At 44.8% G+C, this 13,755-nt stretch overlaps 1 protein-coding gene across 13 annotated transcripts in view; it reads left to right on the forward strand.

Annotated features, from left to right (window-relative positions):
* The window catches only part of TTLL5 (tubulin tyrosine ligase like 5), a 258,885-nt gene that overhangs the window by 41,736 nt on the left and 203,394 nt on the right, over positions 1 to 13,755 (forward strand). For all 13 annotated transcript variants that reach the window (XM_079769843.1, XM_079769844.1, XM_079769845.1 and 10 more), the window contains 3 exons: positions 9,303 to 9,404; positions 11,162 to 11,253; positions 12,506 to 12,613. In XM_079769843.1, the coding sequence (XP_079625969.1) occupies positions 9,303 to 9,404; positions 11,162 to 11,253; positions 12,506 to 12,613 (302 nt within the window). The remainder of the gene's footprint in view (positions 1 to 9,302; positions 9,405 to 11,161; positions 11,254 to 12,505; positions 12,614 to 13,755) is intronic.

Below are 13,755 nucleotides of genomic sequence, written 5' to 3' on the forward strand. Positions count from 1 at the left end.
GTATTCAGTGGAAATTCAGAAAAGACCCCGAAGCATTTGTAATGCCTTTCCCTTCCTCCCCACCCCCAGTTCCTTCTTCAGTAGCCTTCTTTGCTAATTAACACTGGCTCCGCGGGGATATTTACCTTTTCTCTGCTGGATTCCTGTGGTTTTGAAAGAATTCAGGTACTTGCTGGTTGCCAAGGAATTCATATTACCTCACAGGCTGTACACTGTCCAGAATCTGCCGCAGCAGCAAGAAGGGGGAAGAGACACCAGTGAGGGGGAGAAAACCCTCTCCAGTGCTCATTGTCACCCTCCCTGGCAGGCCCCTGCTGTTCGTGAAGTTTGAGTCATTTCTGGCTCTAAAGACGGGGGATCAGGCTGGTAATCCCCTCCCAGACGGCTCCGTAGGGCGCTGCCGAGTCACTGCAGCACTTGGCAGTCTCGGGGCTGCAGCTGGTTGACAGCAGATCAGAGAGCTCTTGGGCCTCTTGTTCTCTCCCATAAGATTTTTCTGGGTCAGGCGAGGATGAAACCCAGTGGCTTCTGGCAGGGCTGCCTGAGGTGCTGTCTCTTTATCCTCCAGGCCTTTTTGGCTCTGAATGGCTTCACCTGCTGAGAGATAACTCACGTACCAGGGTTTCCTCAGGGCTGGCCGCCTCTTTTCTTTTTGTTTTTAAAAAATTAAATTATTAAAATTTTTTTCAATTACAGTTGACATGCAATATTTTATTAGTTTCAGGTGTACACCCCAGTGATTAGACATTATGAAACTTCTTAAGTGATCATCCCAAAACCCATCTGACACCAAACATAGTTATTAGAATACTAGAGGCCCGGTGCACGAAATTCGTGCATGGGGGCAGCGGGGAGTGTGTCCCTCAGCCTGGCCTGCACCCTTTCCAATCTGGGACCCCTCATGGGATAACCAGCAGTTGGACATCCCTCTCACAGTTCAGAACTGCTGGCTCCTAACCGCTCACCTGCCTGCCTGATTGCCCCTAACTGCTTCTGCCTACCAGCCTGATTGTCCCTAACTGCTCCCCTGCTGGCTTGATTGCCCCTAACTACCTCTGCCTCGGCCCACACCTGGTACCCAGGATTCCCTCCTCCAGCTGACCACAGGCACCCAGGATCCGGGCTTCCCTCCCTCTGGTCAGCCATAGGCGCCCAGGCTGGCTGCAGCCTTAGGGGATGGTGGACAGGGGGCTTCGCCTGTGCTGCAGCTGCAAGTGCTGGAGCCCAGGACTGCAGGGTGGGCGGCTTCTCTGTCTCCCAGGCCACAGCCAGCCACAGGTGCTGGTGCCCAGGACTGCAGGGTGGGCGGATTCTCCATCTACCATGCGGTAGCCAGCTGCAGGTGCTGGCATCTGGACCACAGGGTGAGCGGCTTCTCTGTCTCCCAGGCCACAGCCAGCCACAGTTACTGGTGCCCAGGTCCGCAGGGTGGGTGGCTTCTCTGTCTCCCAGGCCACAGCCAGCCACAGTTACTGGTGCCCAGGTCCGCAGGGTGGGTGACTTCTCTGTCTCCCAGGCCACAGCCAGCCACAGGTACTGGTGCCCAGGACCGCAGGGTGGGCGGCTTCTCCATCTCCCGGGCTGCAGCCAGCTGCAGGTACTGGGGCCTGGTTTCTCCATCTCCCCCAGGACGTGGGGCGGGTGGACATGCGGTGGGCAGCTTCTCCAGCTGGCTGTAGCCTGGGATCATAGGGCAAGCGGCTTCTTCGTCTCCCAGATCACATCCACCCTCAGGTACTGGCACCCGGTTTCTTGTCTCCCCCAGGACGTGGGGAGGGCGGCTTCTCCAGCTGGCTGTGGCTTGGGATCACGGGGCAGGCGGCTTCTTCATCTCCCAGGTCGCAGCCAGCTTCAGGCGCTGAGGCCCGGTTTCTAATTCTCCCCCAGGAGGTGGGGCAGGCGGACCTGAGGTTTCTGCTACTGGCTGCAGCCTGGGATCACAGGGCAGGCGGCTTCTTCATCTCCTGGGCTGCAGCACCTGGTTTCTTGTCTCCCCCCAGGACGTGGGGTGAACCGCTTCTCCAGCTGGCTGAGGCCTGAGATCACGGGGCAGGCAGCTTCTTGGTCTCCATGGCTGCAGCCAGCCTCAGGCGCTGGGGCCCAGTTTCTCCGTCTCTGCAGGACATGGGGCGGGCGGACCTGAGGCTTCTGAGGCTGGCTGCAGTCTGGGATCATGGGGCAGGCGGCTTCTTGGTCTCTGTGGCTGCAGCCAGCCTCAGGCGCTGGCGCCTGACTTCTCCAACTCCCAGAGACCTGGAGAGGCTGGGGGGTGGGGCTGCTGCCATGTTTTCAGTTTAATTGCATACTCACTCAGATTGGATGGTGGGTGTGGCTGGGGCGTGGCTTGTGAGTGTAGCGGAGTGATGATTTGCATACTACTCTATTATTAGATAGATTATTGACTATACTGCAGCCCCAATGCACAAATTCATGCATGGGTAGGGTCCCTAGGCCTGGCCAGCGATCAAGGCCATCTGTGGGGTAACTGGCAGGTGGGGAGATGCGGCCCCCCCCCCCCCCGCCCCGCTGGCACCTGCCTTGGCTGGCGGCCTGGAGCCGCCCGCTGGTCAGCCCTGCCCCCCGCCAGTCACCTCCCTCGGGGGAGCGGGGGCAGACGCTCAACACAGGAGCTGCGGTGCTGGTGGTCAGTGCGCATCATAGCGACCGGTTGTTGCACCGTTTGGTCGATTTGCATATTGGACTTGGATGTCTGTTTCTTTCACCAGGTAGGAGAAGTTTTCTGTCATTATTTTTTCAAATAGGTTTTCAATTTCTTGCTCCCTCTCTTCTCCTTCTGGGTACCCCCATGATGTGAATGTTGGTACGCTTGAAGTTGTCCCAGAGGCTCTTTATATCTTTGGATTCTTTTTTCTTTTGCTGTTATGATTGGGTGTTTTTTTGCTTGCTTATATTCCAAATTCTTGATTTGATTCTCGTTATCCTCTACTGTTGATTCCACGTAAATTATTCTTTATTTCAGTTAGTGTATCCTTCATTTCTTTTCTTTTTAAAAAGATATGCTTTTATTGATTTCAGAGAGAAGAAGGGAGGAGAGAGAAACATCAATGATGAGAGAGAATAATTATTGGCTGCCTCTTGCACGCCCCCTTCTGGGGATCAAGCCTGAAACCCACAACCTGGGTATGTGCCCTGACCAGAATTGAACCTTGACCTCCTGGTTCATAGGTCAGTGCTCAACCACTGAGCCATACCGGCCAGGTCATAGTCTTATAGCTCATACTTTGAACGACACAGCCAGATAGAGTGGCTCCAGCTTCCCGTCTTCCCCAAGGGGTTGTCCTAAGGTCAGAGTGAAAGGTGAGAAATGTTCTAAGGGTATGTAGTTCTCTGTTCATCAGTAGGCCACAAACTAGGACCCAGTTTCAGATTTGGCGAAAAGAGTGGAGCCCCCGCCTTTTTTTTGTTTTTTGTTTTTTTGTTGTTTATAGGTCAAGGCTATAAAATTCTGTCATGAGAGCTTTCCCTAAATTTTGATTTCATTCAGAGGGAGGTTCAAGACTTAATTCATCATGTAAATCTCAGTATGGGTTACAGTAAGTATTTGGCTTGGGATACCTTGTAGAGAGTTACCCCTTTTAGATTATTTCTAAGAAGGAAATTGTGTTGAAGCTTTCAGGCCTAAATAGGATGAAATTTGGTTTGTGAGGGCCTAAATCAAGAGGCACAAACCTAAATGCTCACAAGGACCTTCACTGGAGAAGTTGGTCAGGTGGTAACGGGAGAGGTGGCGATCACATGCTCTGCCTAAAGGGCAGTTACTATTCAGTGCCAGCAAGTCCTTGGTTTGTGGTGGTGCTATGGTCTGAATGTTTGGCTGTGACCTGCCCTTGAATTGGCTCAGACTCCTGGCGACCCTGTGAATGATGTTTACAACGTCCTGTCCTCAGCAGCCCTGCTCCGCTCCTGTAGCCTCGTGTCCACGGCTTCTTTCACAGAGTCAGTCCAGCTCATGTTGCTCTTCCTCTTTTCCTGCTGCCTTCTCTTTCCCAGCATTGCTGTCTTTTCCAAAGAACCCTGCCTGCTCAGCATGTGCCCGACGTAGGACACTTCAGGTTTGTCTTGTTTTGTCTCCCGTGATGTTTCAGGCTTAATTTGCTCTAGGACCCACTTGTTTGTCTTTCTGACAGTCCAGGGTATTCATAGAGCTCATGTTTGCTCTTCCTCTTTTCCTCAGTCCAGGGTATTCAATACCATATTTCAGATGAACCAATTTTTTTCCTAGTAACCCTCACTGTCCAGTTTTGCATTTGTACATAGTAATTGGGAATGCAGAGGTGTGGATGATCTTAACCTTGGTCTCCAATGACATATCTTTGCTCTTGGTAAGCTTTCCTAATTCTTCTATTGCTGCCCTTCTGAGTCTCAGCTTTCTCTTCATTCTTGAATTTTTCTGAATGTTTGTGTCCCCCAGCACCCAAACTCATAGGTTGAAATCCTACCCCTCAAGGAGATGGAATTAGGAGATGAGGCCTTGGGAGGTGATTAGGTCATGAGGGTGGAGCCCTCATGAATGTGATTAGTGCCCTTTTACAAAAGAGACCCCGGAGAGATTGCTCACCCTTTCCACCACGTGAGGACCCAGCAGGAAGGTGCCGTCTACCTGCCTGCATCTTGATCTTGGACTTCCAGCCTTCAGAACTATGAGAAGTAACTTTCTGTTGTTTATAAGTTATACCGTTTATGGTATTTTGTTATAGGAGCCCCAAAGGACTAAGACAGGTGGTATTGCCAGATCTTCTGTGTGTGTTTTTAACAGTAGCTGAAAAATCTAGATTTTTATTGAGAAACATACCTTTGATTGTAGGCTTTTAATTTTGAAATCGTTTCAAACTTATACAAAAGCTGTCAAATTATGAAGAATAGCCTTTTACCTTTTCATCTAGAGTCCACTTTCAGAATTTTCAGCTGTCGTAGTAATGTTGTTTTTAACAAAAGGATCCAATCCAGGATCACGTGTTGTATTTAGTTGTCATGTCTCTTTCGTCTCCTTCAGGCTGGAACAGTTCCTCAGTCTTTCTTTGATTTTCATGACCTTAGTGTTTTTGAAGATTACAGGCCAGTCATTTTGTAGAATGTCTCTCAATTTGGGTTTGTCTGATATTTTCTTATGATTAGACTCAGGTTATGTATTTTTGGCCAGAATGCCACAATAGTGATGCTGTGTTCTCATTGCATTATGTCTGAAGACACATGATAACTATTTAGTGGTATTTGACCACGTGATTAAAATGGTGTCTGCCAGATTTCTCTACTATAAATTTAACTTGTTTCTCCCTCTGTAATTAATAAATACATTTTGAGTAAACACTTTGAGACCATGTAGAATCTTATTCCTCATCTCATTTTCACCTAATAATTTTAATATCCATTATGATTCTTGCCTGAATGAATTATTACTATGATCGTGGCTAAATGACTTTCTCCATCATTCCTTTTACTTTTATTGTTTAGTATTTTACTCCAAGAAAGAGCTTTCTCCTCTTCCCATTTATTTATATATACCAATGTGGACTCAAGGATCCCTATTTTATTTAATGGGTTATAATTCTTTACTGTTATGATTTATTTGGATGCTCAGATTGCCCCAGATTTGGACAATGGGGGCCCTTTTAAATTGGCTTTTGTGTTATTTTGACATGTTCCCTTATTCTCTGAGCACAAAATGTTTCAAGCTCATCTTGTTCTTTGGCCCAGTCCTGAAATCAACCATATTTTCTAAGGAGCATTGGTTGCCCTATTGTTTTAAGATTTAAAAATTGATTTTTAGAGAGAGAGGAAGGGAGAGAGAGAAAAGCATCGATGTGAGAGCAGAACATTAATTGGCTACCTCCTGTACACCCCCCACTGGGGGTTGATCGAGCCTGCAACCCGGGCATGTGCCCTGACTAGAAATCAAACCAGCAACCTTGTGGTGCATGGGACAACACCCAACCAACAGCCACACCACCAGCGCAGCACTGGTGGCTTTTAATGGAGAATAGAATTCAGGAGTCAAGATCTGGGTGCTAGATATGCTCATTGCTCTGGGCTGTCTCTGCTCTCAGGTCCTTGCAATGGACAGACATAGAAAATATGAATGTGTATACATTCAGGTACATATACACACACATTTACATCTATATTTCTACATCTGTGTCTCTATCTGTATACAGGGTGAGGTAAAAGTAGGTTTACGGTTGTGAGTACGTGAAACAGTTTATTCTTCTATTATTATTTATTAATTATTGTATTGTTTTCCATACTAACAACTATAAACCTACTTTTGCCATATCCTGGTATTGAAAAGCACGAGTTTATACTAATACCTCCAATTCTAGTTCAGAACAAGATTCTTTCTAGCTTTTTCCCTTTCTTTTAAAAACATCTCTCCAACAATGTGAAATCTGACTCCCATTCTCTTCAAATTTATTTACTCAATTCCCTTGTATGTAGCCAGTCTCCTGACCTCCCTGGTTACTGCCCCACTCTGATGCCCTCCTGTGTCAACTTGGAACCGTGGGCCACCTTGGTTACTCTGCTTACATAACCTCCTGATACTACCTCTGAGCTGCCTTCCCATCCTGTCCACCATCTTCCTCACGTGAGCCGTGGTTGTCACTAGGCTGCAGGAAGGAAAGTCTGGTTTTTAATAGTTGGCCAAATAATCTAAAAGCAAAACAAAGAAAACCCTTCATAGGTGAATCAGAACTTGATTCTTGTGCCAGATCTGAGACTAATGGGACCAGATAAGAAGAAAAAGTTGCAAGTGGTGATCAGAGATGAATATGGTCTGTAACATGGATTTTAGAGAGAACCGTAAGATCTTCCTGGGATAGGGGGAAAGGTGAGCATGTACACCTACCTTCCTTCTGCACGGTCTTCTACATGTCCCATCAGCCTAAGTGAAATGAAGAAGGTAGCACTTTTGTCCTTTTGAGTAACTTTTCCATCGAGATTACATTTTTTCTTTTTGTTTTCTCTAATTTTTACTTCTTGCCACTTCTTAAACTCTATAAAAACCCACTCTAACATTAATAACCTTATGCTGGGGTTCAGAATATAAATTCCCTAGCAAAAAGAAAGATTAGAAAGAAGAAAATTTATGTTTAAGAGCTGCAATCCTATTGAAAAAAGTAGTGTAGAAATGACATGTGTTGGGTTTCAGTTAACCACCAGGCTTTTGCCAATTTTTTCGTGTTGTTGGCCCAATTTGATCAGTACTCACATTTAGGAGAGATGAAAAACCTCTTCCTCTGAAGCATAGCCTTTTCCCTTCCTTGAAATCATTATTCTTTTGGGGGAGATGGTGGCAGGAGGTATATCACTGTGAGGTAATGTCCAGGGGAGGCAGGCACCTTCTGTGGGGTCAGCATGGACCCCCTTTGCATTTTATAGGAATTCAGAGAATGACTCTCCCACTTGCTTAGAGAAAGTCTGCTGAAGGACGATTGGTAAATATAGGCAAGGTTTACTCACCATGGAGTGACACGGCTAGAAGTTAGGTGCTAATGACTGGCGGTATCTGGGAAATTTGAGCTTCGTCTCTGTATAGACTTAATGCTCATCAAACTCTTGTGCCTTAGCCATTCATGCCTAGCCAGCATTTTCTCTCTGTCCACATCCTTCTTCCTGGCCTCATGTTTGTTTTATTTTCATTTCCTAGGTTTTTCTGTTGTTGTTTTTGCACTTTTGTTTCTTTGGCTCATATATTTCTAGTACAGGGAACTAGGGAGTGGATATAGTGGATGGGTGGGTGAGAAGAAATAGAGAAAAGGACAGTTTTTAAATGCTGACGTTTAATGTGGTAAAAATTCATATTGACTTCATAGTCTGAGTGAGCATATGTAAATAATTTGTGAAGCATATGAAAATAAACGCATGGACTTTTAGGATTTTTTTCCTACACACTTGGATGTGCCTCTTGGGAAAACCACTTTAGTGAAGGGTGATATGGTTGTGGTGGTATGTAAACAGGGGTTGATATTTACCATAACCATTCGACTCAAGTGTCCTTTTGTTGATGTTGGGCATCACTGGGAAGTTTTCTCCTTCCTGGTTACTTCCTTCAGAGGCACGTATTCTCTATGTTTTGGTCTTCTTTTGACAGCAGTCCAGGATATCAAATTGCTGCCCTGTTTCAGTGGGCTCCATGTTTAATTTCTCTGTCTTTTGCTTTCGTTCCAAATTCAGGAATTAGTCTCCTGCACTGTGCTCATTTTGATGCTATTTGCAGACGTGGGCTTTGTCTGCTGTTGATGCTGACATTAGTTTCTTAAAATGAACTTTATAGATCAGTTCTGTTGTTTCTTTGGAGATAAGTTCTAAGTTTATATATTACTATGCTGTCCTTTTATTCTTTTTGCTTAATATTTTCCATAGACTGTGTGGGCACTCACTAGGTGTTTCCTGACCAGCTAATGCCTCAACCTCCACAGCATCCTCCACACAACTTCCCAGGCTGTGAATAACTGTTTTCACCTTTCATCTTTCCTAAGGTTCTATGAAGAGAAACAGCATCCTGTGGTTAAAAACATGGGTTTTTGAGTCAGTGTGATTTGGTATAAATTATTTAATCTTTCTAGATCACATTTTAGTTTTGATACATATTTTTAAAAATTAGATATTGCCTGGGCCGGGTGATTCAGTTGGTTAGAGTGCCAAAAGGTTGCAGGTTCAGTTCCCGGTCAGGGCACATACCTAGGTTGTGGGTTCGATCCCCAATTGGGAGCCAACCAGTTGATGTTGATGTTGATGTCTGTCTCTCTCTCTCTCTCTCTCTCTCTCTCTCCCTCTCCCCCCTCTCTCCCTCTCTCCCTCTCTCTCAAATCAATAAAACATATCCCCAGGTGAGGATTAAAAAATTTAGGTAGAATATTACCTACTTAAGAGAGCTGCTGTAAGGATTGAATTAAATACAATACTACATATGAAATACTTAGCATGGATGTTGGCACTCAGCATTTAGTAATGGTGTCACCCTTCTTTTATTGAAATCTTGATCCTGCGTTCTAGCCTTTATTTCCTTGAAACCCTGTTCCTGGCATTTCTTTTTTAAATATATTTTATTGATATTTTACAGAGAAGAAGGGAGAGAGGTAGAGAGTTAGAAACATCAACGAGAGAGAAACATCGATCAGCTGCCTCCTGCACAACCCCCACTGGGGATGTGCCCGCAACCAAGGTACATGCCCTTGACCGGAATCGAACCTGGGACCTTTCAGTCTAAAGGCCGACGCTCTATCCACTGAGCCAAAAACGGTTTCGGCTGTTCCTGGCATTTAACCTGTGTCCCTTTCTATCAGGTTTGCAACTGTGCGATATGATCAAGGAGCCAAAAACATTCGGAACCAGTTCATGCACCTGACAAATTACAGCGTGAATAAGAAGAGTGGAGACTATGTCAGGTATTGGCTGCGCCAGAGCCAGGAGCTGGAGAAGTCAGTCTCAGATGTGGGTGTTGTGGAAGCAAAAGTCAACATGTTGCCCTGGAGGCAAACTTTGTGTTTATGTCCATGTAACATATGAAAAGCTATGAGTCACTTACCCTAGTTTTGAGGCATATCTGCTGTTGCTTCTCCATTGCTTACACATTACAGCGTCACCTGGTCTACCAAAATATGCTTTCCCAAGTTTCATCTTCCTCATTCATTGTCTTCCCTCACTTGGCTTAGGGTGGGAATTTAATGCGCATGTGAAACTGTCTAGAAATCAAGAAATTAGGTCATTTCAGCATTTTATAAAATGTATCAAAAGTTTTAAAATTATTTGTGCCCTTTGACCCAGCAATTCCATTTCTAGGAATTTAACCTTAAGGGGTAACGAAGGAAGTGCACACAAGATCAGAGACACGAATGTTCATCACTGTGCATTGTCAGGTGGAAGCAGCAAGTTATCAGACACTACATGCAATTAATTTCCTTTTTGAATATATAAGATAACTAAAGCTGTTTATTTGTGCTGGAGGGGGAAAGGAAACTAGAAAGATAGACACAAAAATGATAACAGTTCTTAACTGTAGTGGATGGAATTATGGGTGGGCGATTTCTATTTTTTTTTCTCAGAGCTTTTATGTACTTCCTACATTTTTCTAAAATAAATACTTGTATGATCAAGAGGGAAAAACTTAGGAATAAATTAAATAAAGAAACGAGGCCATCTCCAAAAAGGATTCAGTGGAAGGGAATACCAGCCCAGTTGTGTGGAAATACTCTTTCTGCTCTGTTTTCTTTCATTCTGATAATTTTGCCAGAAAGTGGAAAAATAAAAAATAAACCCAAATAGTTACTTTCTACTCAGACTAAAAATAGGTGCCTTCCAAGTCCAAGGAAAGAAAGAAAGAGAAAGAGGTAGAGAAAGGGACGGATCTGGAAGTGATTGAATGGTTGCTGAGCTGTACATTGCATTGAGTATCCTGTGAACAGGATTAGGAATTGGTTGAAGAAATCTCCTTCACTTTGGAAGATGAGCAAAAAGCAACTGGTGGGTGGTGGGGCGCTGGTAGGGAATGAGTGGGCAGTGGCAAAACACACGTTCCAGATGGCAAGACCTTTCCAACAGTCACAGGAGTCTGCCCGTTTGCCATCCTGCTGCTTTTGTGGAGGTATACTGCATCACTTTTATTGTTGCTCTAGTGCATTCTCCCTTCCCTTCAGTGATGGATGGAAAGGTATATTTAAAAAGCTATGTCTGCCACCAGAGAGGAGGAAGCTTGCTTCAGATGCTAAAGCAATTCTGTGCTTGGTTAGCTCATTAAAATCCTCCACTATGTATCTCACTAACCCACCCAGGCTCAATTTTGGTCTGAAAATGGCATCAGAGGTGGTTTTATGGGCTCATAACATTTATCTCAAAGGCTAGATTTTCACTCCAAACATTTCAATCTATTAATGTATTGGAACCATTCTTAAACTTGTTTATATTATTTCACACATTTCTTTCATGATGCATAATTGTTTGATTGAGGAAGACTTGACTGCCTTCTCCCCTACACTCCTCAAAAAGGCAAGCTATATGCATTTTCATTTCAACGGAAGAAATTGGTGTAAAGGGATATATGACAGAAAGGTTTAAGGAAAAGTGATGAGGTGGAAGTTGTAAAAATAATTGTTTCTACAGCCAGGCCTACTTGCATATGTGACCTTTATCTATTAATTTATTTTAGTTGTGATGATCCAGAAGTGGAGGATTATGGGAACAAATGGAGCATGAGCGCTATGCTTAGGTATCTGAAACAGGAAGGCAGAGATACAACTGGTGAGTATCAGGCCTTTTTTCTTTTTGACTTCCCTTCTCTGTATAACTTTACCATTGTCTCATCAGCAGTTAGTCTTAATTTTAATACTGTTGCTGAGACATCTGATGGGATCAGTTTTTGGTCTCAGTTTTTCCTATCTTTTACGAGATGCAGAAAAGGCTTTCCATGATCCCGGAATCTCTTTTTTTGCTTCTAGTTTGAAAAGCATAACTTTCTTCTTTAATATTCAGTGAACTTATCCTTTGTGAATGTTGAACTGTTAACCAAAATACTGTCAGTTTTTATTTTTAAAATATATTTATTGATCTTAGAGGAGGGGAGAGAGAGAAACATCAATGATGAGAGAATCATTGATCAGCTGCCTCCTGCACCACCACCACCGCCCCCCCTCCCCCCACTGGGGATTGATACAGCAACCCGGGCATGTGCCCGCACTGGGAATCAAACCCTGGCCTCCTGGTTCATGTGTCTATGCTCAACCACTGAGCCACGCCAGTGGGGCTACTTGCTGTCTGCTTTTCAAATAACAAATTTTCTCCATATTGGCCTTGAATTCAAACTTTTCTAAGTTAATCTCTCTTACACATGTTGTTAAATTAGAGAATGGACTATGTGAAGTTTGAGTGTGGGGCTTGGTATCAAAATGGACACCATTGCTGAGCCTTGAGCAGAATGGGAAATTGTTCCACAAGGCCTATCTCAGTCCACACAGGGAAGGTGATAGAGGAGTGAGAAGGGGAGAAAGGCTCCTTCTCCATTCTGTGTCTGTCTGTTGTCATAGGCAGCCACCTTTTTGATTGTGTTCCTCTATTCACAGATATGCCTTCTCCTGGAGCATCCATTCACAAGATTGCCACATAGAGACTTTTTTTGAATGAGCACACATGCTTTTATATTAGACTAGAGGCCCGGTGCACGGGATTCGTGCACTGGTGGGGGGGCATGGCCTGCGGGTATCAGCCCGCTGTGAGAGCGCTGCTCATCCCGGTCAGCTGAGCAGCTGTGGACCACCCTCTGAGTGGCTGCTCCTGCTGTGGGAGCACACTGACCACCAGGGGGCAGCTCCTGCATTGAGCATCTGCCCCCTGGTGGTCAGTGCACATCATAGCGACTGGTCGAGTGGTCCTTCTGGTCGGTCGCTGGGCTTTTATTATATAGGATTGTGTTTTGGAATCCAGTCTTTCTAATCTGTGCATTGTGGTGTTCCTCCTCCTCCTCCTCCTCCTTTTTTTTTTTTTTTTTTTTTTGTAGCGTTGATGGCCCATGTAGAAGACCTGATCATTAAGACTATAATCTCTGCTGAGCTAGCTATTGCTACAGCCTGTAAAACCTTCGTTCCTCATCGCAGCAGTTGTTTTGGTAAGGAGACTCAAGAAGCTGAAAGTGTTTTGTGAAAAGGGGTTTGGGAAGTTGGGATGGGATCCTGGGGTAGAAAGTGATTTTGCAGGAGTAAGGTACGTGGTGGATTTTTATTCCTTTCTAAGTTCACGTGAAGATCCTACTAAGAGGCCAATAGTGAGCTTAATTGGAGGTCCCCTGAGAATGAACTAGCTTTCTGTGTGGGAAGCAGGGATTGGAACTAAAGTATAGGTCTCTTTGTCAGAGTGCAATCAGAAAAAGTCTGCAACGGACTGTACATGAATCCAGCTCTAACAAATATATTCCAGAGCTCTTTGGCAGCCAGACTGGGAGCTGTTCCAAGAAGCTCTGGCTGGTACCAGTGTGTGCTTTCTCCCAGTTTCCAATGACTCCTCCTTTTTGTTTTAGTCTTCTCTCTAGCAGGTTCTGCCCCTACCCCTCTCCTTCTTTATTTTCTTTCTCTTCCTCCTCTCCTCCTCTTCTCTGCCATCCCTAACTCCCTGATTGCACAGAGAAGGAGAGAGACACAGTTACTGGGTCAGGAAGCCTGTTGCCAACTGACCCACTAGTGGTGCTGTAGCATTTGTTTTCTGCGTGGATGTGAACTCGTAGTGATTGCCAGTAAAGTCACATAGGCTTTCAGCAGGTGTTAGGCTTTGTTAGTAAAACGCAACAGGCTCATAGATGGGGGATAATTCAAGCAATACAGTGGTAAGTCATGGCTTGCGTAGGAGGCAGGGTAACAGAAAAGCAAAGACCTTCAGGTGTAGAGCCTGAGAGACGTAGGCTGAGACCCATTTGCCCCCCTTACTAATGTTCTGATTTTCAGCAAATTGCACCAATTCCGGTTCCTCAACTATGAAGCGGCAGTGATGATGCACTGCCTCCTCAGAGTACCAGGAAGAGCAAGTGAGACGGTGCATACAGAGCACTTGGCACATGCCTGGCCTTTAATGTGTACTCAATAAACAGTATTTTGTTATATTTATAACTAGCCATTAGAATTCTTGGTCTCTTTAATGGATTATCATAATAACCTGTACTTTAGGGGCACTGAACAAAGGGAAGTGTTGAAACTGAATAGAAGATGGTAGATAAACAAGGACCTAAAATTATATAGGAAAAGAAGAGGTTGTGATATC

Source organism: Cnephaeus nilssonii, assembly GCF_951640355.1.
Source record: "Cnephaeus nilssonii genome assembly, chromosome: 4".
In the NCBI taxonomy this organism is placed as follows: Eukaryota; Metazoa; Chordata; class Mammalia; order Chiroptera; family Vespertilionidae; genus Cnephaeus; species Cnephaeus nilssonii.